Source organism: Microsporum canis, genomic scaffold (genome assembly GCF_000151145.1).
Source record: "Microsporum canis CBS 113480 supercont1.5 genomic scaffold, whole genome shotgun sequence".
Classification (NCBI taxonomy): Eukaryota; Fungi; Ascomycota; class Eurotiomycetes; order Onygenales; family Arthrodermataceae; genus Microsporum; species Microsporum canis.
In genome coordinates, this window is record NW_003299165.1 from 2,754,106 (window position 1) to 2,778,761 (window position 24,656).

The 24,656-nt window shown below is 47.1% G+C and overlaps 12 protein-coding genes across 12 annotated transcripts; 6 read left to right on the top strand and 6 right to left on the bottom strand.

Annotated features, from left to right (window-relative positions):
* Positions 1-1,113: 1,113 nt before the first annotated feature.
* MCYG_06108 (DUF124 domain-containing protein) lies at positions 1,114-2,196 on the top strand (the record flags this gene model as incomplete). Its single annotated transcript, XM_002846193.1, has 3 exons — positions 1,114-1,495; positions 1,552-1,901; positions 1,969-2,196. 3 exons carry the CDS (start codon positions 1,114-1,116, stop codon positions 2,194-2,196), a joined length of 960 nt encoding a protein of 319 aa, XP_002846239.1.
* A 449-nt stretch (positions 2,197-2,645) lies between these two features.
* On the bottom strand, positions 2,646-3,885 carry MCYG_06109 (eukaryotic translation initiation factor 2 subunit beta; the record flags this gene model as incomplete). Its single annotated transcript, XM_002846194.1, has 4 exons — positions 2,646-2,809; positions 2,875-3,507; positions 3,587-3,722; positions 3,874-3,885. The coding sequence occupies 4 exons, from the start codon at positions 3,883-3,885 to the stop codon at positions 2,646-2,648; spliced, it is 945 nt and encodes a 314-aa protein (XP_002846240.1).
* A 422-nt stretch (positions 3,886-4,307) lies between these two features.
* On the top strand, positions 4,308-4,768 carry MCYG_06110 (conserved hypothetical protein; the record flags this gene model as incomplete). Its single annotated transcript, XM_002846195.1, has 2 exons — positions 4,308-4,590; positions 4,662-4,768. 2 exons carry the CDS (start codon positions 4,308-4,310, stop codon positions 4,766-4,768), a joined length of 390 nt encoding a protein of 129 aa, XP_002846241.1.
* Positions 4,769-5,148: 380 nt separating this feature from the next.
* Positions 5,149-5,749, bottom strand: MCYG_06111 (uncharacterized protein; the record flags this gene model as incomplete). The annotated part of the gene is made up of 2 exons (XM_002846196.1): positions 5,149-5,610; positions 5,681-5,749. 2 exons carry the CDS (start codon positions 5,747-5,749, stop codon positions 5,149-5,151), a joined length of 531 nt encoding a protein of 176 aa, XP_002846242.1.
* A 958-nt stretch (positions 5,750-6,707) lies between these two features.
* On the top strand, positions 6,708-7,275 carry MCYG_06112 (uncharacterized protein; the record flags this gene model as incomplete). The annotated part of the gene is made up of 2 exons (XM_002846197.1): positions 6,708-6,987; positions 7,217-7,275. The coding sequence occupies 2 exons, from the start codon at positions 6,708-6,710 to the stop codon at positions 7,273-7,275; spliced, it is 339 nt and encodes a 112-aa protein (XP_002846243.1).
* A 445-nt stretch (positions 7,276-7,720) lies between these two features.
* MCYG_06113 (uncharacterized protein) lies at positions 7,721-8,899 on the bottom strand (the record flags this gene model as incomplete). Its single annotated transcript, XM_002846198.1, has 1 exon — positions 7,721-8,899. One exon carries the CDS (start codon positions 8,897-8,899, stop codon positions 7,721-7,723), a length of 1,179 nt encoding a protein of 392 aa, XP_002846244.1.
* A 1,170-nt stretch (positions 8,900-10,069) lies between these two features.
* MCYG_06114 (uncharacterized protein) lies at positions 10,070-10,991 on the bottom strand (the record flags this gene model as incomplete). The annotated part of the gene is made up of 2 exons (XM_002846199.1): positions 10,070-10,907; positions 10,951-10,991. 2 exons carry the CDS (start codon positions 10,989-10,991, stop codon positions 10,070-10,072), a joined length of 879 nt encoding a protein of 292 aa, XP_002846245.1.
* A 2,143-nt stretch (positions 10,992-13,134) lies between these two features.
* On the top strand, positions 13,135-13,928 carry MCYG_06115 (glycine-rich RNA-binding protein; the record flags this gene model as incomplete). The annotated part of the gene is made up of 5 exons (XM_002846200.1): positions 13,135-13,160; positions 13,247-13,319; positions 13,388-13,494; positions 13,553-13,686; positions 13,867-13,928. The coding sequence occupies 5 exons, from the start codon at positions 13,135-13,137 to the stop codon at positions 13,926-13,928; spliced, it is 402 nt and encodes a 133-aa protein (XP_002846246.1).
* Positions 13,929-14,857: 929 nt separating this feature from the next.
* Positions 14,858-16,001, bottom strand: MCYG_06116 (conserved hypothetical protein; the record flags this gene model as incomplete). Its single annotated transcript, XM_002846201.1, has 4 exons — positions 14,858-15,355; positions 15,415-15,499; positions 15,706-15,866; positions 15,945-16,001. 4 exons carry the CDS (start codon positions 15,999-16,001, stop codon positions 14,858-14,860), a joined length of 801 nt encoding a protein of 266 aa, XP_002846247.1.
* A 687-nt stretch (positions 16,002-16,688) lies between these two features.
* Positions 16,689-17,893, top strand: MCYG_06117 (peflin; the record flags this gene model as incomplete). The annotated part of the gene is made up of 4 exons (XM_002846202.1): positions 16,689-16,729; positions 16,816-16,834; positions 16,916-17,807; positions 17,871-17,893. The coding sequence occupies 4 exons, from the start codon at positions 16,689-16,691 to the stop codon at positions 17,891-17,893; spliced, it is 975 nt and encodes a 324-aa protein (XP_002846248.1).
* Positions 17,894-18,298: 405 nt separating this feature from the next.
* On the bottom strand, positions 18,299-20,506 carry MCYG_06118 (glucose-6-phosphate 1-dehydrogenase; the record flags this gene model as incomplete). Its single annotated transcript, XM_002846203.1, has 9 exons — positions 18,299-18,528; positions 18,603-18,974; positions 19,031-19,315; positions 19,373-19,457; positions 19,519-19,716; positions 19,786-20,130; positions 20,204-20,224; positions 20,304-20,376; positions 20,469-20,506. The coding sequence occupies 9 exons, from the start codon at positions 20,504-20,506 to the stop codon at positions 18,419-18,421; spliced, it is 1,527 nt and encodes a 508-aa protein (XP_002846249.1).
* Positions 20,507-22,337: 1,831 nt separating this feature from the next.
* MCYG_06119 (conserved hypothetical protein) lies at positions 22,338-24,558 on the top strand (the record flags this gene model as incomplete). Its single annotated transcript, XM_002846204.1, has 5 exons — positions 22,338-22,679; positions 22,758-22,787; positions 22,848-23,158; positions 23,221-23,291; positions 23,438-24,558. 5 exons carry the CDS (start codon positions 22,338-22,340, stop codon positions 24,556-24,558), a joined length of 1,875 nt encoding a protein of 624 aa, XP_002846250.1.
* Positions 24,559-24,656: the final 98 nt, after the last annotated feature.

The window sequence follows — 24,656 nt, forward strand, 5'->3', positions numbered from 1 at the left end:
CACCTCCACTGCGGAGAATGGAAGAGCTCCCTTTTGAGAAGAAGATCTGATATAAAATCTCGTCTCGTAGCTCGGCTGGCAACCTCTGAAAATAGAAAGGCCCACCACGGCCAGTCTCCATTTCTATGCGATACGCGGGGATGGCAAGGCGTAGAAAATGAAAACTGGAACGGATTAAGCGGCCGTTTATATAGGTACTAGTTCCATATAAAAATTTCTTGAAATATCGGCCAAGAGTCGCCCCTCGGCCGATTCACCCAAGGGAGCGACCCAAGTAAGCAGTCGGGCAAAATAATAATACTATATGGCTACATACTTCCTTGGGAACTGAATGAAGAGGCTCTGTTTGCGATCTAATAATCTACTTTTCTTGTATTTCTCTTTCAGGTGAGCCGAGCTGCTCGAAGGAGAATCTACTATGTATGATATTTTGGATGCTCAGTTTAGCTACTTTTGAGCCGCAGTTAAAACAACCTTAAAACTAAACAACTTCGGAAGTTCATCAGGAAACATCTTTGTTCCACGGTTTGACGAGCTGCACCGCCTGTTTAGAGTCAGCTGGTTGTTGTTTTGGTAGGATGAGCTGTGGATAATAAGCCTTTAGATCTCTAAGCCATGATTGTACGGAGTATAGTTGGTTAAGTTAGCCCCCCTTCCTTCATGACATCGCATCCAGAGGCGTTTTTGGGCGCAGCTGTTGAAGCCGTGTTCGTGGCTCAGCCTATCCGACGGCTTCGTCCAAGAAAGTTGAATGGTAGAACGGCTATCATTTGCTTAATCCCTGACTGAACCTGGCACACGACTAATAGAGTTAAACTGTGAATGAAATGATAGTTGTACCAACTCTTCATAATCTGAAAGGCACACATGCCTGCATAATAAGTTAGTTTAGGTAGCCAAAAGCTCAAGCGCCTCAGCCCCTGTTAGCCCAGGAGACAACTCGCTGGCGCTAACGCTCTCGTATTGAAGTCCGCATAAATATATAAACGTAGGCCCCTCGATCTCCGGCTCTCTTTATTTTTGTCATGCCCCTTTTCTATATCCCATCAGCATTTACAGTAGATCCATTTGCTTCCTTGACCCTAGGATTTATATCCCATCATAATCCAGGCAATGGCGTTCCAAGGACAGCACCCTCCCGGCCAAGGAGGTTATTATCCCCCTCCACCTGGACAGGCAGGGTATCAACAGCCATCCCAGCCTCAGCAACAGCAGCAAACACCGTATAACTATCCTCCTCCTCCTCAAAGTGGTGGCGCGCATTATCCCCCACCGCCGAATACTGGATCTCCTCCCCCTGTAGCCCAAACGCCGCCTATCCAAGTCGACAGTATGCCCGGAGCCCCGCCCCCTGGACAGTTCGTTGGAGCTCAAGCTACTACAGCTGACGACATTGGTACATTCAACGGCGGCAGCTACCGAATCAGCCACCGAGATACCAATTCGGTTCTCACTATCCAGCTAGCGATGGGATGCCCGTTGACGGTAAAGCCAGGTATGAGAAATCATGTTCGTTCAGCAGCCGCTTCTTCTAAGCTCTCAGCCGCGTAGGTGCCATGATTGCAATGTCCCCTTCCGTTTCTCTAAAGGGTTCTGTGAAATTTTCTATGAAAAAGATGCTCGCTGGCGGTGAAATGTCCTCATCAACGTTTACTGGGCCTGGTGAACTGCTACTAGCACCCTCCATGCTTGGTGATATCTCCAACCTTAAACTAAACGGTCAGGAACAATGGTCTGTCGGTAAAGATGCATTCCTTGCATGCACTCAGGGGATAGTCAAGGACTATAAAAACCAAGGCTTGAGCAAAGCTTTCTTCTCGGGAGAAGGCTTGTTTGTCTATAAGATAAGTGGGACAGGCATCCTATTCGTGCAAAGTTTTGGTGCCATTATAAGGAAAGACGTATGTTTTACTTCCCGACATATTCCCATTCCAGCAGCGCAAACTGACAAGAATAATTAATATATAGCTGGTGGAGGGTGAGAAATATATAGTTGACAACGGTCACCTTGTGGCGTGGAACTGCAAGTATGTCATGGAACGCGTCGCGTCAGGTGGTGTTCTGTCAAATCTTAGCTCCGGCGAAGGTCTTGTTTGCAAATTCACTGGTCCGGGAACAATCTACTTACAGACAAGGAATCCCTCTGCCTTTGCAACCTGGATGCTTTCGAATGGAGCTAGCAGCGGTGGCGCTTGAAAAGGGGTACCCGAGTGACGGCTACGACCAGGAGTGTTAGGTGTGGGCTATAATTTTCACGATTTCCCTTTCCCTTTCATAATAATTCCTTTAAGAGATACCTCTTAGAAATATCATCTTTGGTTACAGGCGTGGGATTAATTGTGAGAAATGACCATTGCTTCTAGTTATACTACATAAGTCATTTCACGTGCATCCATCCCCAGGTCTTCCACCAAAAATCTCCCCGGAAAGACCGCCTGCCAGATACCACGAGCAGAGAAGCCGTTCATAAATGCAATTTAAAACCAAGCGACTCCATAAGTAGAGTTTGAACAAACGGAGATAGAAACTGAACCCACGAAATGGCGGCCGAGTAAGTGAGCAATCGGATGGGCCCTTGACGCGCTCGTCGGGTTTCTGGGAAAGAATATAAAAGCCGACCCTTAACGCACTTAATGTCGAATGCTTTACTGCTTTTTGCGTTTTCCAACTTGTCCACGGAAACCAGTCTTGATAGCAGTAACACTACGTCGACTTCCACAGGAATTGCAGGTAACAAAGTAAAGGCGATTCTCTCCCTTACTCAGTTCTGTATCCGGGCTCCTGCATGTCTTACAGGTAACATATTCAACTAAACGACAAAATTAGTCAGGTTACCGATATCCACTCATAAGTCTCATTGGTGTGAAAACATACCAATGTATCTTCTCAGAACATTTTCAATCTGTTTCTGCTGGAATCGTCCCTTGATCACTAGTCTTCTGCTACCGTCAACACTACCACTTGTTCCTAACTCAGCAAACAAAAATTGCATAACGTGGTCATCAGATCGCTTCATTCTCTTGCAGATATCTGGAATGTTGGCAAAAATAGTTCTTCTGTTTCCTTCACGTAGGCACTGTGGGGGTGGGATCTTGTACGATTTTGAACCGCTAGCGAGTAGATCAGGGTGGTGGCTATGGATGAGATTGAAGAAACGGGTCACCAATAACGAGTAGTTTATGGGCTGAGTAGCATCGTGAGCCCAGATACCGGTTCCGTTCTCAAGTGCCTCGATAATCTGCTCTGGTGATTGTTTCTCTTCAGGTGCAGCCTCATCTGCTAGGCCAGCTTGTGCAAGCTTGGCCTCAAAGTCACCATCCGTAGTTTTCTTTGATGATTTCTTTTTCTTCTTTTTTATAGTAGAGGGGTCGAATTCAGCGTCCCCTGCGCCACCATCCTCGGCGTCCCCTGCTGCTGCTTCCGTATCCTTCGATTTCTTCGATTTCTTCTTCTTCGTTAAGCCTTTGAACATATCGGTCATCTCGTCAACCTCCTGGTCAGGCGACACTAAAGAGGTAACTGGGTTAGTTATCGTTAATGGTATAGATAGTAGGCGTCTTAACATGTGGTGAGGCAGCAAACATACCTGCAGTATGCTTTTCAGCGGTCGTCTTATCCTCAGCATGGTTGGCCTCGGAAATGGTACCGTTTGCGTCCATGACGGTTGCGCCCTCGCTGAAGGCAACTGACTTTCGATGTTTCCTTTCTGGAAGTGCAACCTCCTATACACAACAACGAGTTCGTTTTGTTAGTCTGGAATTATTGGTTAAAGGCCCAGGGGTGAAGAAAGAGTCATCGTCTTAACTCGGCGGGGATTTTGGGGTGGACAACTAAAACTAGTTATTGTGGGCAGGAAAATTTAAAATGACGTACAATATCAGACATGACTGACGGTTAAATGCTCCCAGCAGCTATATTCGATAGGTATTCAGCGCTCCAATAGTTCGTACGCCGAGAGTAGAGGGCCGGAGGAAGATATATTATATTTATATCGAGAACTTTTTTGCCCAGCGGTGGCAATCTGCTTTTGAAGTCTTTTGGGCCTCATAGAAAAAAGAAGGCTTGAAGTCATGTTCACGTGCTATGACTAAGCTGATTAGTCAGGCACTTTCACGCCGAGCTTTGACGAAGCAGGAGCAGAAGAAGCAGAAGAAACAGACGAAGAGCTGGCAAGTTTCGTTGGACAGTGAGGGCTCTCAGGATATATATGCAGCATTATAGACATTGAAAGCATTATCTGATCCGGCTGGCTGAAGCTTACTTATTCTATCAAGGTGACCGGCAGAACATTCTCTAAGCAACCAAACATGTCACTTTCCACGTCTGCATTCGAACCAAGCTCCCTCTCCTCCTCAGCCTTCACCTTCGCATCCAGAGCTACATCTGACTCGGAGGATGATGTGGCATCGCTTCCATCCTCTTCCGGATCTGATTCATTCCTTGATCGTGACCACCTATCGATAGCCAGTGATGATGAGTCCGATGCGGAAGCAGAGTGGAGGGAGAGCATTCAGCAGTTGGAAATGCTATTAACACTGGTTTTGATACCATTTGTTGGGAAATTCCTTGGAAGGAAATGTGCGTATTGGGGTAAGTTTTTCTGTATTATGTATATTCCGCGACTATCGAGTGGCATCTTTTCTCGTACTAACTTCGACTAGGATGGGGGAAGGTGATGGGATGGAAATACCCTGTTGATGTTTCAATCTCAGGCAATATCGATGCCTTCCGGAATGACAAAACCCACCGTGCGTTACCACCTCTTTAATATTGCATCCACGTCAGCGGGCATTTGGAGGCGGAATATTATAATCTTATTGTATGATACCCGAGATTCAAAATTATAAATCGAAGATAACATGAAATTGATTCATTTTGCCTTTGCCATCGGATTATATGCATGCAATTGTGCAAGTAATTGTCCGAAATCTATCAACAGCTGAAAATGCTACACTTCATGAAACCCTGCATAAATTTTCTGTATCATAAGAACAACATATGATATATAGTTATTCCTATGCTGAAAGTCTCATATGACACTCATTTTACGTACTCCAGATACATCAGCCACAGATGCTTCCCCCCCTCCTGCGTCTCCAACAACAACACCAAGGCTAAACACTTCCGCCTCATTGTGCTAGCAATCCCCTAGACACTTTCTCGCTGTGTGTCTTGATAGTTGGCCTCTGCGATAATAAGCCGTCTACCAACCGACTCTCTGTCAGAGTATGATAAGTTCATACTCTCTAGGCCTTTCCTTGAAATTAACGGTGGATCAAAAAGAGCGCCTGGGGTGAGGAATCGTTGAATTGGGTGGTCAGTTCGATATGAGATTTGGGTGTAAGGCGCTAGCTCCTTCTCAAGATCTAATATACCAAATGTTGTGGGCGTTGCCGCAAGGCCCGTTGGTATCGAAGAGAGCTTACGGCTGGTACATGTCTGGCAATATAGCAAACTGGATGAGCATTTTGGGCAGGCGTCAGGAAGGTCACTATCATTGATAGAGTTTGATACAACTTCCAGGCATCGGGCCCTTCGTAAATCTCGCGCCCTTTCAGCTTGTGCCAGGAAAGCTGCTTCAGTCAAATCCGATTCGGATGTCTTCGACCGCTAGTACTTGGTAAGTGATACAATATTTCTTCAATGTATAGGAGATGATGAACTTGAGGGCTAGGCATACCTGTTGGAGTCTGTCTTGAAGAGACGCAAGATTTACTCTAGTCAGAGGAAGCTGAAGTTTAGTTGACATAGGTAATCACAATATGGGTGGCACCTAGGTATTGTGCGGAAGGATAGCGTATAGTTTTGATTGTTTGCTGGTTTCGCAGAGCCGCCCATATCTGAAGAAGATACTTGTGAGGCCATCACCAGAGTCAGGGTGGAAAGGGAGGGCATCTTATATACTTAGGGCGTATACATATATATCCTCTATAAGTTGATGCTGGTTTAGCGGCATTTGGAACCGCTGGGCAGGTATTTTTAATGTCCTGAACCCCATCACAGGCCCGTCTCGCCAGATGGTATGGCCAGGCCTAGACTTGGATTCTAAATATGAGAATCCAATCTGCCACTGGATGGTTCAGATCAAAATAACACGATATGCATGGCTATTATTATGTTTATGGTTCCGTGACTTGATCGGCCAGGGATATAAGGTATACTTTTATCCCCCCCTCTGGGTCTGCATGTAAGAGCTCGCGCAAGCTAGGGATATGCAACTTCGTGGCACTTGGAGGCTAAATTAAAAGAAACTGCTGCTTCTTAGGTGAAAATATCTATGTGCCAGCATTCAGGAGACCTCCAAAGGTTCCGGTTCAATAACTCTAGGATCGAATATCAATGAAGCCACAAAAGTATAGACCAATCGCTTGTCAAAGTTGCCAAATATACTCATTGCAGCTCCTAGGCTGATCAGATCATCCTGAGCTCAGGTGAAGCAGACAGCTATAAGGAGTTCTATTGCTGACCGTTTCTGTCCAGGATGCAAGATGACTAGACAGAATTATGCGTCCAGGCACCTCCTCGTAAATGAATTAAGTGGCTGAGATGCAAGAGGAAGAATGCTGACCAGGGAGGTGTGTATCTAGCAGTGATCTAGGCTCTCATAGCCTAGAGCTCAAACACCTAGTTAGATGCTGCATGTTCTCTGCAAATGACAGGGGAATCTAATGCAGCTAGGTAATTTCTACCGTTCAAATGAATGTGCAATGAATGGTATCACTGATCCAGAGAGTCTAGAGCCAGCCACGACCTATATGTTATTTTTTTTAAAGCTGATCCAATGCAAAGATAGTCTTGTGTCAAGCGGACATATGATGCGCTTGATGTTTAGACCCTTTGATCATGTAATGCTGAACAAGGTAGTGTTGTCAAAGTCCATAAAACTTCTGCCTTGTGCCTTGCCAGCTCTTGTAAGGTTAAATGCAAGCCACATGAGCCAACACCACGGAGTCACCGGCGAAATCAGAATTGGTGTTGAAATTTGGCGTATATGCTCAGTCGACACAGTTGCCTTTTTTTTTCCTTTTTTTTTTAAAAAAAAAAAGGGTCGTTGGGTGGAAATAAGAAGCGTTGACCTATCACATTGAAGATACGGAGGCAGCTAGGCTAATTCATGACACATTAATAAGGCTACCAGATAAGTCGCCTAAGATTGAGATATTGGAGCAATGCTGTCCAAAGCCATTTGTAGCTAATTGTCCACCTGTCTTTGCAGATGTATCGCTGGAAGTAGTGGTGGAAAGACGGAAAGACAAATCCTCCGCTGGTATCTAACTAAATATCAAACCAGCTGACTGGTCGAGGTGGGAATCAACCTGCGATGTACGGATCTAGTTGTGCAGCCTCTAATATGACACTCTACAGCGTGACTAAATCTTGAGCCTTTAGAAAGCAAGTGCTGTAGTCGTGCTATGTACCAATAGTAAAATTATAGAGAGGTATGAAGAACCATGCGGACCAGTTAACTAACGGTTATAGGGGGGATTACCCAATAAAGTGATTATGGTTAGCTGTCTTGTGGTTATTGTTAATTAACAGGGTATTGGTAATTTGGATAACAACTGGCATTTTATTTCATTCCTTATGCCACCTTCCCCAGTCCTTTCTCCTTCAAGTTTCTATTGACTATCTCAGGTCAACAGAAGGGTTGTATAAATCAATATCAAAAGTCTCAAAACACTTTGAAGAGGCACCAACTAGCATACTGCTATTCATTTCTTTAATAGAGTTTATTGGGCCGCCAAAAGTGCCACGGGTCGAAGTTTAATTCAGCAGCATCTCCTCCATCTTTCACACAAGGGGAGCCCTGTGCATTAGATTCCAAGTGGGAATGCATGTCCTGTTTTGGTGGCGTATGGAGAGGATAGCCGTCGGGTTCTGTTGGTGTTCCTAGTGTTTGGATTTCATTGTCCAGCAGGTAAAACTGACTCGAACTGCCTCCCTGGGGATACTCAAGATCTAGGTCCACAAAATCGGATTGAGAATTTTTTGGTAAGTTAAAATGGGGTGGAGAACCATAAAGACGGTACTGGCGGTCGAATGTAGGTGTACCGCTAGAAAATTGCCGGGCTAGGGCTTCATTTTGCGATTGTTCAGGCTCTACACATATCTTGGAGCTTCGTGATAGTTGCCATTCCTGACGATTTTGGGCGGGAGAACGCAAAGCGTTATCCTTTCTTCTTCCACATATTGCCAAATCGGAATCATAGTGTGCAGAAAAGCGTTGTTGGTGCGCAGTTGCAAGACAATGAGTGTCATTAGAACGGCCCAGAAAAGCGTAAATAGCTGGCTCCGGTGTGTCAACACCCATAACTGGACACTTTAATTTATGACCTAAGCAGCCCCGCCACCCAGCGGGTTTCTTTCTAGCTGATGGGCTGGATTCCTTCTGTCGGTGGTATGGAGATGAAGGCATATTTGATCTTCCTGCGTTACATCCACTAGTACCGTAAGAATTCTTCCAGCGTGGTTCCTGAACCAAGCGGGGGTTTAGGGGAGTATTTGCATTTTTCAATAACGGAGATGTTTCCGCTGCTTTTTGGAATAAATCTTCAAGAGAATATGCCTTTAGAGTATTCTCATATCGACCTAGAGACTTAGGAATATACGCATTATGAAACAGCATACTTCGGACTCTTGAATCTACCTGGGAGGAGCTCGTACTAATTGGGCGTTCGAGCTTTTCCCGAGCACCATTTATCCGACAACGGTCCTTGGGGTCACCTGAAGGTTGCACTGAATTTGTTCTAGACCATGTATAGTATGTATTTGACTGATCGGGGCCAGCCACACTACTTCTCGCTTCAGATGAAAACCTCTTCCGATAGCTGTCCTGTAACCGAAGACTTCTCCCTAATTTAGGCGAGAGAAAATGGCCATGCCCGTTTGCCAAAGGCATTTCTGGGACTTCATTTTCCCTGGGGTTTGACAGCAGTAAGCCTTTGGAACCATTTGAATGGTTATGGACAATAGGCCGAGGTCTGGGGTGGGATGGTGAAAAGTACTTCGGTATAGTGTCCTGATGATATTTATCTAAAGAGTTTTTTCTCTCTACACCTATAGGATGGTGTAGATGGTCGCGCTTATCCTTTGGATGTGAAGCGAGGAAGTCGAGCTCGGGAAAGGCAAGATCCGGAACTAGTAGTTGAAGTTTCAGAATATTATTACCATATAAATAGATGGGAACATCTCACGTTCATTTCGCATAATGGGTGATGAAGCGCGTCCATGTCGAAAGAGCCCGCCAACCGTTACATTAAGCTTTCGAAAGCAGATTAGCAATACAACTGGCTACCAACTATGTCAATAGCTGGTTATTTACGGTACCGTAAGCCGCTCTTGTGAAATATTCGCGGGTTTAAACTTGTCTTTGAGGGCTGTTCTCTCAACCTTTCGCCCAGATGCCCTTAATGGCTTTTTGGGTAATGAGCGGGTCCTTCGAGGTCCTAGAGCTGCTGTTTTCGGCTCATACCGGTCCTCCCTTGTTTTACGTCTAGGTTGACGCTGATATCGAGTGAATTTGCCTGACATGGGGTTGCAGTCCACATCAGTATTTGTTGGTTCGTCTGGGAAAATCTTGTCCTGGGCTTGCGGTATACCGCCTCTCCTGGTATCGAAGTCTAATTTCCGTGTTCTGAGGGTATAGGCAACATTACTAAAAGAACAGGTGGCGAGCAAATATTGCGGAGGTTATGTTATGCATAGGGTATATTGGAAGCTGCGTAAATGGGTGGACAGCACCAGTAAAAGAGACAGGTGGAGTTGGACTGGTAAACCCAAAAGGGTAATTCAACGTCACATCTTTTTCCCTTCAGCAATGCAATGTCAACCCGCACCACCACTTTGAGACGGCATGCTCAAGCACACAAGTTATAGTAAAAATATGAGATGCAGCTTGATAATCGCCAATACAACGGCCTGTAAAAACGAATACACCAAATTTTTCCCTAGATTTGAAATGGAAGAGACGAATAATTCAGTATGGGTAAGAGCCGAAGCCATATTATTGAACACGAAAAATCACAGAAACACACGGGACCTAGAGTCACAGTACTATATCATAGTCCATCTATTGGCACTTTCGTAACATCATGTTCTGCCCTTCTAGCCTTGCTACCTGAAGCTTCAGCTCATCCCGTTCTCTCAGCGCATCGGCGAGCTGTTTCTCCAGGTTGGATATCCGATCTTCCTTTCTCTTGCGGAATCTGCGAGCAGCCATTGTGTTACGTTGCCGTTTCTCATTGGCAATTTCCTCTTCGGATCGCTTTACGTCATCTGCACGCTGTCGTTTACGGCTGCCGATTGACTTCGTGGTTGAGCTCGAGGATGATTCTGGGCTGCGTCCAATATCGGGGACAGTAGCACTCAGGGGACCTGGCCTTGTCGGGGAGCTGTGGCTTGAATTGGTAGCGGCGAACTCACTGGCCTCAGCGAGGGCGTTGTCGACGTGGCCGACCAACGGGGCATCCAGATGGTAGTGATCGCAATCTTTCATGGAACGCAATGAGCCTTCTTCCGATGTTGGAGTGTGTGCGGGACTGTTATCGACTGATGGTATCAGGAGCTGGTTTCCAGCATTGATGAAGGCAAAGTCTTCAGTTGAAAGGAGTGCTTGCAATGGGTCATCATAAAGATCCCAACAAGTTACACTCTGTTCCACGCCCGGTATGTCTGATGCCGTGGAAGATAGAAGATATCGGTCTTGGGTGAGGTATGTATCGGGAAGAAACGTAGCGAAATGGTCTGATGGGGAGAAAGAAGAAGAATCTCCGATTTGTGGAGTCAATGAAGTAGAAGAACAAGAAAACGGATTGATATTTAAAGGCAAAAACGAGGAAGGTTGAGGTGACGGTGACTGAGGCTGCTGAGACACGAGAGTACCAGAAGAGTCGCAATCACGATGGCCACTTGGCAATTGAGAGAGCGGCCGGTTGGAAGAATCCGACGCACTGGCGAACGCAGCCGGCTGGTGCAGAAGCAGTGGCCGACATGACGAGATGGTGGAGGTTTAGCGGAGTTCTGTCAGGGTGCAGCTGAGATTCACAGCGCTTGGGAGCCACGAACTGAAGGCAGCAGAGCAAGAAACATTCCAAGGCAACAAGCTTGTATTTATATCGGCATAGGACGCCGCTGAGATAAGCAGCTTAGTCACTTGGCTTGTTGGGCTGATAAACTTAATACTAACCAACAACCAATCAGTTAAGATACCAGGACCCACCGCCATGGATATGGGTGTCTTGATATCTATCATTCCGCCAATCAAGATCATGCAAAATGAGTCATTCTTGCTCACTGTGAGAAAGAGCAAGGCTGAGTGAACCGCCCGACAATGTACTATGTAAGGATGTTGCCAAGTTGCCATACAGAGTACAACTGAGTGATAACTCTCAGCGCTGGGACGAAGTGCAAGTCGAGGGTATGGAGAGAGTTCTGGATGTTGACAAGATTTAATTCCTTCATTAACAATAACTGGGAGTTCAGATCGACCAAAAAGACTTCTGAAGGATTCGTACATTCTTGAACTAGGGGGTGTTTTTTCCACCTACCCAAGGGCCATGACCTCTCCATGAATATATATATATTCCAGGAAACCACCCGGCCACAAGGAGCAGTTCACCCTGGACGGGAATATTGGAATTATATGCTGAACCGAGCCGTACCCTTTTATATTATAGTCGTGGACATCGATACTATTACACTCAAAGGCTCACAATTACTCATTCTTACCCGTTCCTCTAATTACTCCCATACTAAGCGTCCCAAAAACAGTACCCTCTGAAGCGACAGCGGCCTTTGACATTGAATATCAGGATACTATTGTGACCTTCCCCAGAATCTATCTTATCCGCAATCCATGGCTCGGAATATGTGTATGGAGTATATCTTCAGCCTCCTCCAACCTCCAGACCTATCCAGACATTTAATGCATATCGGTATGTCCAAGCCCATAAGTTGGTGACTATAAAGTTTTGTCTGGCTAGGTTTTGATGGCCCAAAAAACTGGGGATGCAACAAGACGTCCGAACACGACGATCATATGGAGCCTGCAGCTGCCAAGCTCAAAAGCAGCTTGCCAACGAGCTCCATCGTCATCGTTCCGTATATGGGAAGGGCCAGGCAGCATAATTAATATACATGTACATGTCGTTGCATGTGTGTATATACACTCGCCCGGCGTCCTCAGCCTATAGAGACAGGAGAAAAAAAAAAAGAACCGTAAGATTTTTGTGATGGTTCAACCCTGGACGAGCCAACGGGCCAGTAAACGGGCAGAAAGGCACAGTCTGACGGCGAGCTAGTGCAACCACTTGCAGTTTGCTTGTGGAAGGGTATATGTAATTGCACTCTCATGCTGGCTGGCTATCCAAGGCTGCCATCGCGCAGTTGTCGATGCTGGCTAGAACAGAGAGAACCAGCATGAAGGGAAGCATTGCTCCCTGCTAGTTCGCTGCCTACCAGGTATTCAGTTACCGTATCTAGATATACTCTGCTTCCATTAGTTCGTCAACTATTATACCTGAGGAGAGGGAAGAAAAAAGAAAAAGAAAAAAGAAAAGAAGATAGCGGCCAGGCCGACTACTCCCTTCATGCTCCTTCCATCCCCCTCCTTTGTCTTCCTCCGTGTGAAGTCTTCCCTTTTTGTTTTTTTTCCCTTCTGTTGCGTCTCTCTCTGGCGGCGCCGGCTTGTTGTCCTCTGGTTCCCCGCCATCCCCCCCTTGTGATAATCTGACTAGTTGGTTTTATCTCTCTCTCTCTCACTCACTCACACACACGCACACAAGAGTCTTTATTCATTTTTTTTTTTTTTTTTGCTTTTCGCATGTTTTAATTTTTTTTATCTTGGTCTTTTCTCTCTCTCTTCCCCCTCTCTCCCTATTCTTCCTTCCTTTTCTTTTCAGAGTCGCTCAACCTGTCCTGTTGCGCTCGTTCTTTACTAGATGAGATATCGGTATTAACTACTACATACTGTACTCGGCATATTTCCTCCCTTCTTCTAGCTGCGCCATCGTTGCGCGCCCTTTTTTAATCCTGTGAAGCTTTACTGCCTCCAGCTTGAGGTCTCTTTTCTGCTCCTTTCTGAAGCATTCTTAGTATCCTTCATATCCGCAAGCTCTTCTCGATCTCAACTTCACGATGGCCCCTCCAAAACTGTTCATTGGGTTTGTTTGTCTAGTTATTTGCTTTTTTTTTCTTCTCCCCCCCCCGACTCATTGCTCCACCTGCTAATAGCTTCTTCGATGGACAGTGGCCTTGCATGGCATACAACTGATGATACCTTGCGTGATGGATTTTCTAAGTTTGGCACCATCGAGGAAGCCGTGCGTTGATATCTATCATCTGTCATGATGTTTTTTAATGTTTTTTCTTTAGCTGACCCCATTTATAGATTGTTGTCAAAGACCGTGATACCAACCGCAGCCGTGGTTTTGGCTTCGTCCGGTTTTCTAATGAGAGTGAAGCTGATGCCGCTTTGAACGCCATGAACAACCAGGAGTAAGCTATCAACCATCACTCATGCCCCCTCTATAACTTGCTGATGTTGAATAAACAGGTTCGATGGCCGTGTCATCCGTGTCGACAAGGCTACCGAACGCTCGAGCGGTGGAGGCTACGGCCAACGCCAGGGAGGCTATAACCGCTTTGAAAATTCTGACCGTGGTGGTGGGTACAACCGCGGTGGCTATGGTAATTATTAAATGCAAGCCGCTATTCGAATGCTCTGTTCTCTGTTTTTCTGATTTATCTTGGAATTAGGTGGTGGCTATGAATCTCGCTCAGGCGGAGGTAAGGCTCTCTTTTTTTTTACACCAACAATACAAACTTTTCTCAGGTACATATTTGCCCTTACTGACATGCAAACTGCAGGGTGGGGTGGACACCAGCAACAGCCATACCCTGGGCAAAACCAAGGAGGCAGCGGAATGTAGATCTTCCTCCCCTCCACCGGACTTAGCTCTAGGATGATGCCAGCATTTCCGCCATCCCTTCGCCTCCAACCTTACCGGATCTCTCTCTTTTTCTCTTTTTATCAAGTTTCCAACCGATTCTCGACAGCGAAGTACGATAGTTCACTAAGAAGGGCCATGATGTTACGAATAACGAGTGAGACAGATATGTATTGGATAATCGGACCTACAGCCATGATCATTCAGCGTCTATTTCATTCACGCAAAAAATTATCTTACTGCTTTCGAGGATAGAAGGGCCTCTCCATCTTTCACCGCTGTTTCCTCAATTTCTTATGTAATTTCTTTAATCGCCCCTCTGTTTGTCTGCTCATTCTTCATAGCTTTGGCTGCAAAGCTCGCTTACTACTTTATCCAACAGACCGGGGATCAGCTCAACTTCCTCTTGCACTATTTTTTATGAAAACATTTCCCAGCCTCAAGTGTAGTTTTACTACAAGAAAAAAATTCATCCTTTTGCTAGCTTCTTATGAAATGCCTTTCTTTTCGGATGTTCTGGAATGACTGGCCATTCTTCTCTATCCCCCGATTTTGTATGATGAGCTTTGCTACTTTGATTCTCTGAGTTTTATTTAAAAAAAAAAAGCCCATCATGTTTCCGAATTTTAAATTGCACTCAACAATCAGTCAAATATTGAATATCCCGCTCATGCATCCGACCGGAATTGCTGGTGTTGAGTTATCTCTTTTATTTTATAGGATGGAGTAACGGTCTATCTAGTGGTGATCTAGAGCGGCTAAACAAAATTGAAGTTCTAAGGAGGAAAAGAAATGTATACCCTCTGTCGCCCCACCAGCCCGCTTCGTCTTGAAGAATATATAGATCAGGGGCAAGCTCAAGTGTCAACGTTCAATCATTGCAGAAGAAATGTGAACTTCAGTAGGACTTGTCAGCCTCTCTCCATATCCTTTACCCGCCGTACCAAATCCGTGACGTGAACATCCGAAGAGCCCAGACCAAGGCCCTCGAGTGCAGTCTCAAGGGAATAGAGATAATCCTTGTTCTCTCCACTTTGGCCTCGGCTTGCGTAAATCACCTTCGCAACAGCGTCAGGCTCACGCAGGGCTGGTTCGCGAAGAAACTGTGTATTGGTCGGCAAACCAATGTAGACCAGGCACTTCATTGGCTGAGGACTAGTGGTTGACTCAGCTGTAGGTCCTCGGGGGGAGGAGTTTATGTGGACCTCGTTCTTTGAGCATGGGTGGAAGGGTGTGTAATGTACGCTATAGCCATCTATTTCCCGGTCGTCCAGGTATGCACTCACTTCTTCGGCGTGTGAAGCTGGGATGTGGTATGCTGCCCCCCAGACCAGAGACCCCTCGGTGGTCTGTTCAAGATCGCGTTGCTGAGGCCAGTTTAGTCTGTAGTACATATGCTTCATTGGCGACTATACCTCCTTCCAGGAGTAGGTATAGATATATGTCTTCAGGGGGGAGGTTGACTAACCGGGTCAGATAAGGACTCCCAGAATGAACGCTCAATAACGGTAACCACGCGACCGGGTGCATCTGGGGTTCCACGGTGGTCCGTACTGGATGATGAGTTTCCAGATCAGTATGTGGTAAAAGTGCTCAAGTGAAATTTGGGCAACCGCACCTTGCCTATATTATACTCCCGTTTGAATTATTACCAGTCAGCCCGGCATCAAGCCCATTTTATTAATTGATAAAAAAAAGCATGTGCGCGTTGCAAGATGATACGCCAGGTGTGGCACCTTCATGCTCGGAACAAGCTTACCTGCCAGAATCGACGAACATAGCCCTTGATGTACCCGGCAATTCTTTGATCTGGAGGGCCATTAGCAAAACCCTTCCCCGGAGAATCGATGTCAAGGGGTTATCAAGAATAACGGCGATGACCGTATACCGTAGTGTGGCGGTGGTTTCCATATCAGACTCCTAGAACGGTTTCAAACCATCAGCAGAGGCTTCGAGGTAAATCAATTCAACTTCTTTGACGAACCCATAACCAAACACCCAAAGATCTCCGGCCGGGAAATGGCTCTTCCACGACTCCAATTCCGTAGATGGCATCGCGATCGAAATATCACCGCCCGATGAAAACCCCGAGAAAGGTATTACCCTGGTGGACTAGTTATACTGTGGCTTGCATCATGACGTTGATAACTAGCGGATAACTACCAGGAGTGGACCTGAAGACACGGACGTTGGAACATCGTTCTTCCATCTCGCTGAGCCGCAACTTTGAGCATTCTCGAGGGGGAAAACAGGGCAGAAAAAGGCTCGCAATCAGGCCATCCAATAGACGAGTTGGTTCAGGCGAGGAAGAAGCCCGGCTGATCGAAAGGAAGACCGGGCACTGCTGGCCAACAGAGACATGCGCCCTGCCCTGTTCCAGGAGTCGTTTCTCAGCCAGTATCCCTAGGACCATAACTCGTTATCTAAGCACGCAACGGCGGTAGGTCAGTTGGTTCAACAGTTCCAAATGGGTTAAAAAGATCACATGGGGAACTGACTTCAAATATAAAACTTCTCTGGATATTTTCAAGTTTTCTTCTTTTTTCACTCTCTTCGCTCCAGATACAAAACCTCGGAGTTTGCTCCAGATCCTTGCTTCCTAGTTAAAGGCGTTGTGCGCAAGCCTCTTTTTACCTCTTTTTACCATTATATCAATATCTCCGGCAACACTCCGTATTTCTGTCAACTACGGTTGGTCGGAAGACAGGGCCATCGCATGAGTAGGTCAAGGAATATATAGCAATGGCTTATAGGGGAGCGTACAATCCAGATGCGCTGCCAGCGTGAGTTACTTCACATCCCTCCTCGCCAAATATCAACCAAACGCGTCGGTTTGGCTAACATATATTCCATATCACTTTGAGATTAGACACGCTGAGCCCGAGCAGGTTTGTCTAGGCTATTAAATAACTCCAACGGAGACCGAATATGGGCTAAAGGAAACTTCTTCTCCCCCTCCCCCGCATTAGGTGGCTCAAATGCTCGGTGCGATGCAACCATCACAATCTCACCAAGCCGCTCAGAGCCAGCGGCCTCAAGGCATCCCCGAACAACATTCTCAGCGTCGTACCTCTGCCACCCAATCATTCCAACCTTCGCGGCCACTAGGTGGGGGACGATATGACTATCCAGCATCATCGAACGGTCCTCCCCGAGTCGATCCATATTACAACCAAAATCCGAACCACTCGATAGCGAATCGTCTTCACTCGCCTCCACCCCAGCACTATGGCTTCGGTCCGCGCCCTGCTCATCCGGCTCAAAATCGACCACCGCCCTCGTCATACCCTCCACGTACACCCTTACCCCAAAGTGCCGGCGGAGCTGCCCTGCCAGCCTCAAACGAACCACACGACCTTTTCCCCCTCTTTCGTGCCGCCAACGCATCTAATTCGGGGTCCCTCAGCGCATCGGAGCTAGGTTCTGCACTCGTAAATGGAGATTACACCTCGTTCAATCGAGACACCGTCACCATGATGATTCGTATGTTTGACCGGGATGGCAACGGTACAGTAGGGTTCGACGAGTTCGTTGCGCTCTGGAGATTCTTAGCTGCATGGAGAGGGCTATTTGACCGCTTCGATGAAGATATGAGTGGCCGTATCAGTTTCCAGGAATTCAGCAAAGCTCTGGTGGCATTCGGCTATAAGCTAAGCCACACGTTTGTTCAGACATTATTCACAACATTCGAAAGTAAGGGGCAACGGAGTACAGCATTGGTTCCTACTCGGAACGATGGAATGAGCTTTGATCTTTTTGTACAGGCTTGCATTACCCTGAAGCGAATGACTGATGTTTTTAAGCGATACGACGATGATCGGGATGGATATATAACACTAAGTTTTGAAGAATTTTTAACAGGTATGTACTTTTGTGACTTCTTAATAGACATACACATCTTGCAGAAACTAACTGGAGCTCAAGAAATTTTGCCACTGCGAGAATAATGGTCCAGAGAACTATGAAATAACAGGGTCCTTGGGCGTTGTGCAGCCATCAGCATTATTATTTTGTCCCCCCGGCTATGCAATGTCTCTGCATGGCCAACAAAGAGCATATATGTTAGTCTTTATAATGAATTACTAGATAGATATATAAGCTGCTTGTCGCAATATAAAAATTATAGGGGTTGAGTTATAACCATAAGATTGAGAGGGAGAAGACATTGCCCATAGCAGAAGTTCTAGGACATAGTATCATAGCCTATAAGGGAAATCACAAAAGTCAACTAATGGATAGTTAGTCGGTAGAGATAGTTAACAAGATAGAAAATAAAATAACCGAGATGGAAAAGATTTACAGAGAGCATGCGTCAAACCATTCATAAATAACCCTGATATAGCAGTAGATAAAAGGGACATGATTTTATTTCCATTATACACCCACTTTATTTATGGGGAGGTTTTTCGTGAACAACTGGAGTAAAAAAAAAAAAACAAGAACAAATATCGTTCCCTGGAAACCTAACTTGGTTACAGGCGGTTAGGCGTTGCGGTTAGTGGCCATTGATAACCAGCAGCATCACTGAATTTATACCCGAAAGATGACGTGAAGTCATCGAGAACGGCGGGTCCCCGAGAGCCTGTAGTGACGCAGGTTAGAAAAGCCAGGTAAAAAAAAAAAAAGGATCGCCTCCTGAAGTGCGCAGTCGCTTACCGTAAGGGTACTCCATTGGGACAATATCTTTGTTGTCGTCAAGGTAATGCAGCAACGGTGTAAAGATTCTCCAGCTGGCATCGAGCTCGTCATCACGAACAAAGTTTGAGTGATCTCCCTTGAGTGCATCCAGGATGAGTGATTCGTAAGCTTCCGGGATTTTCAAGTCCGAGAAGCGTCGGCGGTAGGTGAGATCAAGCTCAGTGACAACTGTTTGCATTGAGAGGCCGGGGAGTTTTGAGTTCATTTTGATATATACCGACTCGTTTGGCTGCACCCGTATGACCAGCTCATTTCTGGGGATATCTTTGAATATACCAGACGTAACGTCGCGGAATTGAATGCGGATCTCAGTCTTTTGTTCATTGAGGGCTGCGGAAATAGGGTAAGCATGGACTGTCACGATAATTGGTATCAACAAAACAAACCTTTGCCAGCCTTCAAAATGAATGGCACGCCGTCCCAACGCTCATTCTTGATGTACGCGACCATCGCACAGAAGGTAGCACACCTGGAATCTTTGGGAACGGTTTCATCCTCCTTGTATGCAGGTTTAGTGCCATCTAGCGACTTGCCATATTGTCCGATGATGACGTTCTTGGGCTCGATCGCACTTATGCCCCTCAGCACCCTTACTTTCTCATCACGGATATCCTCTGCGGAGAAGGATATGGGTCGTTCCATTGCCAGCAGTGTAAGAACCTGGAGAAGATCTAGTGTTTTGAGATTAGTGGATTACCCATTGCAGCGGTTACGAAGGCTACGCATACGGTTCTGCATGACATCTCTGACGATTCCAAACTCGTCGAAGTAGCCCCCACGGCCTTCTGTGCCAAAAGGCTCCTTGAACGTGATCTATGCGGTAGATGGTGGGTCAGCAAAAACATATACGGTATGCCGTACTTTGAAAACGTACTTGGACATTATCTATGTGGTTCCGATTCCAAGTTGCACCGAAGAACTCATTTCCGAAGCGTAGAATGAGTATGTTTTTCACCATTTCTTTTCCAAGATAATGATCGATACGGAATATCTCATCCTCTCGCCAGTTAGGCTCAAGGGCCCTCTGTAGCTCTCGCGAGCTGCCTAGGTCTTTGCCAAACGGCTTCTCGACCTGTGTGCTCCAACACGTATTAGCGAATGCTCCATCTAGCCAATCCTGCGGGGCGGAGGGGGCACAAACTATTATTCTTGTGATTCCATTTTCCGGGTAGCAGTTCTTTTTCAAGTGCTGGGAGACGGTGATAAACACGCTTGGCGGCAGGGCCATATAGAAGACTCTGTTTTGCTCCTTTCGACCCTGCTCTAGCTCCTCTAGATGCTTTCTGAGAGTGATGAACGAGTCATCCTGGTCGTACTGTCCGGATACATAGGAGCAAAGCTCGCAGAATCCGTTTAATTGTTCTTCGAGCTCCTTTGTAGGGACCTTGATGTAAGACCGAATTCGTCGGACATATTCATCGTGGTCCATCTTGGTGCGAGCATATCCCACGATCTTGATGTCTTTCGGCAGGAACTTATTCCGGTACTGCGATCGAGGATGGCCATGAGCCTATGGCACCGCAGATAGAAGGGGGGGGGGGGGGGGGGGGATCACCTACCAGGCCAAAGAGAGCCGGAAACTGCAAGTCCACAGTTTGTTAGCACTGATTATAATAGTAACCGTTAACCCGTGGGCAGCAGAGAGGAGGAGGCAGTTACAGTCTTCTTCTTCGCTAAGTCTCCTGAAGCCCCCAGGACGACGATGACCGTATCGTCCTTGAGCTCCATCGAACTACAGAGAGAAGACGTCATCAGCACACAGCCTACATCTCTTTCTCAGGCGAAAACGAGGCTGGCTCGGGTTGCAGTCAGCGAACGACTTACCCCGGGGCACTGTCGTTATGTGTCATCGAGCTTGCCATCATATATGGGAAAAAGAGAGAGAGAGAGACCAAACACCGCGCGCGTTGATAAGAAACTACTACTTAGGGTATCGAGCTGGGGCGGGGTGGTGGTGTTCGAATGGAACGACCGGCAGGATCAGCGGAAGCAGCAATTGCCCCACCAAGCGCAGCGGGCGGCAGTAAAAGACTCGACCAGAGAGCAGCGAGGCCGGAGTGCAGAGCACAAGTTCCTCAGGCGGCAGGACGGGGGGAACAATTGGGGTCTAAAGGGACGCTGAGAAGGGCACGAAGGGTGGAAGCAGAAGAGGGCTGGGCGGGCATCGTTGTTTTTTTTTTTTTTTTTTTTTGGTGACGGCGGAGGCGCAAGTTCCCGGCCTCGCTCGGTGGGGCGCGGCGGCCTTCGGTCGAAGATCTATGGCTATGTACGAACAGTGATAGCTATGCATACATGATGGATCTATCTTATGATACGGCTTGCTTCACAGACATAGCATACGACCGGCCCTGGATGGCTTGGACAAAGCGAGGCATCGCATGATGGCTGCTGAATAGTAGGCAACGTACTGACTATAGCACAGTTATAGTCTCCAGCTTCTATGGATCTCACACTCCGCTCTACGTAATACATACTTAAAGTTGGAATCCTGCCAGGTTGTCGCTCCGGACATCGAGCAGAGCGGAAAGAGTCCATAGTGTGCGTGAGCGTACGAGATGCGCGAACCTCCACGTGGGAAGAAGACTAGCTGGAAGGCCGCGCTGAACCCGGCAGGAAATACGAGCCGAGATGGCGCTGGCGTCGCAGGACGAAGAAATAAATGCCGACCAGACATGGAGAGCGAGATCTACTGTTATCGGGCCCGGACGTTGGCTCGCATCCATCAGCAGCGAAGGCTTCTTCGTTCATCCTCTTACCCGGTCGACTGTAGGTCACTATCTTTGGGCTTGCACTGGCAGGTTGGCCTTTTTTACTATCCGGTAGGAGTAGGGCTGATACCAGCCCAGCGCGTTTGCAGAAAAGTCTCCGTTTCTTCAGCCCATCCGGCGCGTTGGCTGACTGGCTGTGGCTCTCCCTCACGCCAACCCAGGCGAGAGCAACGATCGGTGGGCGCAGTTTGACTAGCTACCCACGTTGCGTCTTCTTCTTTTCTTCTTCTCCTCGGCAGGAAATACCATCTCCAGGCTTCTCCGCCAGCCGTTCACGCGTATGGAGCGGAAAATATCTGATTGCCCGTCCTTGGGGTCTTCTCTCTATAACACGAACAGTTCGACTGTGCCATGGAGCAGCCAGAGGCCAGCCTGCGTCGATGAGCCAGAGCATTGCAACCTGATGCCGTAGTGCGGTGAAAGTGAACAGTCTATATGCCCAATACAGCAGACGTTGCCTGGCCATCCAAAAAAAGGATTTCTCTCCTTGTCATGATTGTTCCTTGTCCTTCGCGTCAAGTAGCTTTCTCGGCTGGCCTGCAGAGATATCTGCTGGGACAGGGAAGAAAATGCTCCGTCAAGGCACCTGGCTTTCTTCCACCGCGGCGAAACATGAGCTCATGTTCTGGATTCTGATCGTATATCTTTTAAAGGAAGCGCCATATTGTCTAGGAGCTTCTTCCCTTTCGCCTTCTCCGCACACGCACATAAATATATATATACCCGCCCACCTAGTATTCGGGTTTACATCTCGCGCTATTTAGCCAATGCTGCTCTTCTGCTTCAAATTCGACTGATTCGCTGCTGGTCAGAGACCTATCCCTACATATAATTTTAATCACACCCGGCCCATTTGCTCGAGTCCTTCGGCCGTCCATAATACTCACAGCTGTCTGTTCAGCCGTGACCTTCTATTCAGCCCATCATGACTCGCGCGGTCGATGGGAGACGGCTTCGGCCAGTCAGCGTAGGATCCAGACCTCCACGCCCGATGAGCTTCACTTTTCCAGAATTCCCCTTCAATCCAGAGAGTGATGTCTTTCCGTATGCGGACCCGAACAAACGGTTGTCATACTTCAAATACCCAGATGTAGACCCGGTATCACCCCTTCCGGTCCTCACAGCATCACGAAACGGCAGTCAAGACACAATTGTTCCGCCCCCGTACGATGGCCGTGACGCAGAAAAGGCAGACACAACTCCGGAAGCCCCTCCTCCGAGCAGGATGAGCAGACAGGAAATTATCATCATCATGACAGCTCTATGTGTAAGACCCCAGTGGAATTCGGAATGCATTGTGTTCATACCTTCTTTCTTGTTCTAACCCTTATTCTTTTCGGTGTAGCTGGCCCTGTTTCTCGCGGCCCTGGATATGGTTAGTTTCTTCCTCTTCCCCGGGCACGTTGACTTTCAGTATCCTGATGATGTCTTCTAGACTATTATTTCCACCTCTCTTCCTACAATATCGAAAGTGTTCAATGCCAACGAGAGCGGATACACCTGGATGGCCTCATCTTACCTTCTCGCAAATGCATCATGTGTGCCCCTTTGGGGAAAGCTCAGTGACATATGGGGTCGCAAGGTTCTCATTCTAGCAGCCAATGTACTCTTCCTTGTTGGAAGCTTACTCTGCGGAATTGCCCCCGGACTCGCCATTTTCCTCGTCGGACGAGGCGTTCAAGGTATTGGTGGAGGCGGTCTGATCATTCTCGGACAAATCTGTGTCAGCGATTTGTTTAGTGCAAGGTATGACTATACCCTCCTCACACTAATTACAATATAGATTTTGCTAAGTAATGCAATCAAAGAGAGCGTCCCGTGTACTATGCATTATTCGGAGCTACCTGGGCTGTTGCTGGAGCACTTGGGCCGGTAATAGGCGGACTGTTGACACAGAATACCTCCTGGCGCTGGTGTTTTTACATTAACCGTGAGTATCACACTTTAATCCTTTACCAAAATGAATATGGGTTTGATATTACTCCATACTTGCTGCTCTGACGCTAACATAATTACCCGCTTTAGTGCCCGTTGGCGGTATATGTTTTGTGATCCTCTTCTTTTTCCTGAAGATTGAGTCCCCTAAAACACCTCTCCTGGCCGGGCTGCGTGTTATTGACTGGCTGGGCACCATCACTATCGTCGGAGGAACCGTCATGCTGTTGTTTGGCCTGGAATTCGGCGGTGTCAGCTTCCCGTGGAACTCTCCGACCACCATCGGCTTAATTATCGGCGGCATTATTATTTTAGGAATATTTGGTGCTGTTGAGAGATATTACGCGAAATACCCGATCATGCCTCCTGCCGTCTTCGGTAGTATAAACAATATTCTGATCCTAGCGGTTAACTGGGTCCACGCATCTCTTTTCATTTCCGGGGCATACTTCCTTCCGATATATTTCCAGATTGTCCTAGGTGTCGGCCCAACGCTCAGTGGGGTTTACATTCTGCCACAAGTAATGGGGCTCTCAGTTGTCGCCATGTTGACGGGAATGTTTATTCGAAACACTGGCAAATATGTTTGGATTATGCGTATTAGCATGCTGGTTACAACCCTAGGATACGGGCTGTTTTTGGATTTTAAACCCTACACCTCCTGGCCACGGCTTATCTTATACCAGCTCCTATCTGGCATTGGCATCGGTCCCAACTTCCAAGCTCCCTTGATTGCCATCCAGAATAATATGCCTGCTGGCGATGTCTCGGGTGCTACCTCGACCTTCGGTTTTATGCGCCAGCTCGCTACCTCATCATCCATTGTGCTTGGCAGTGTGGTATATCAGAATATTATCAATGGTAAAGAGGCACTACTTGTCCAGGTTTTGGGCCCGGAATTAGCACCTAAATTCCTCGGAAGCATAGCCGGAGCAAATATCGATTTAATCGGCCAATTGACACAGTCTCAGAAAGACATTGTACTGAATGAGTACACCACTGCTCTCAAGCGTGCGTGGCTATTCTATACCGCGCTGGGCGCCCTGGGTTGCATATTCAGCTTCTTCGTCCGAGAAAAGGTTCTGAATCAGAACCATGAGGTAACAAAAACAGGACTGGAAGAGCAAGAGCGTGCTCGATTAGCACGCATTGCAGCTGCAAAGAAACCTGCAGAAGAACAGACCGAATGGCCCGGTGGCGGGTCAAGATAATCCGCCCTGGAGAAGCAGATGGAACTCCCAAAAATGATCCCTTTTCGATTTTACTTTCTGCGTTGGGTTGGTTAGATTTCATTGAACTGTATATACAT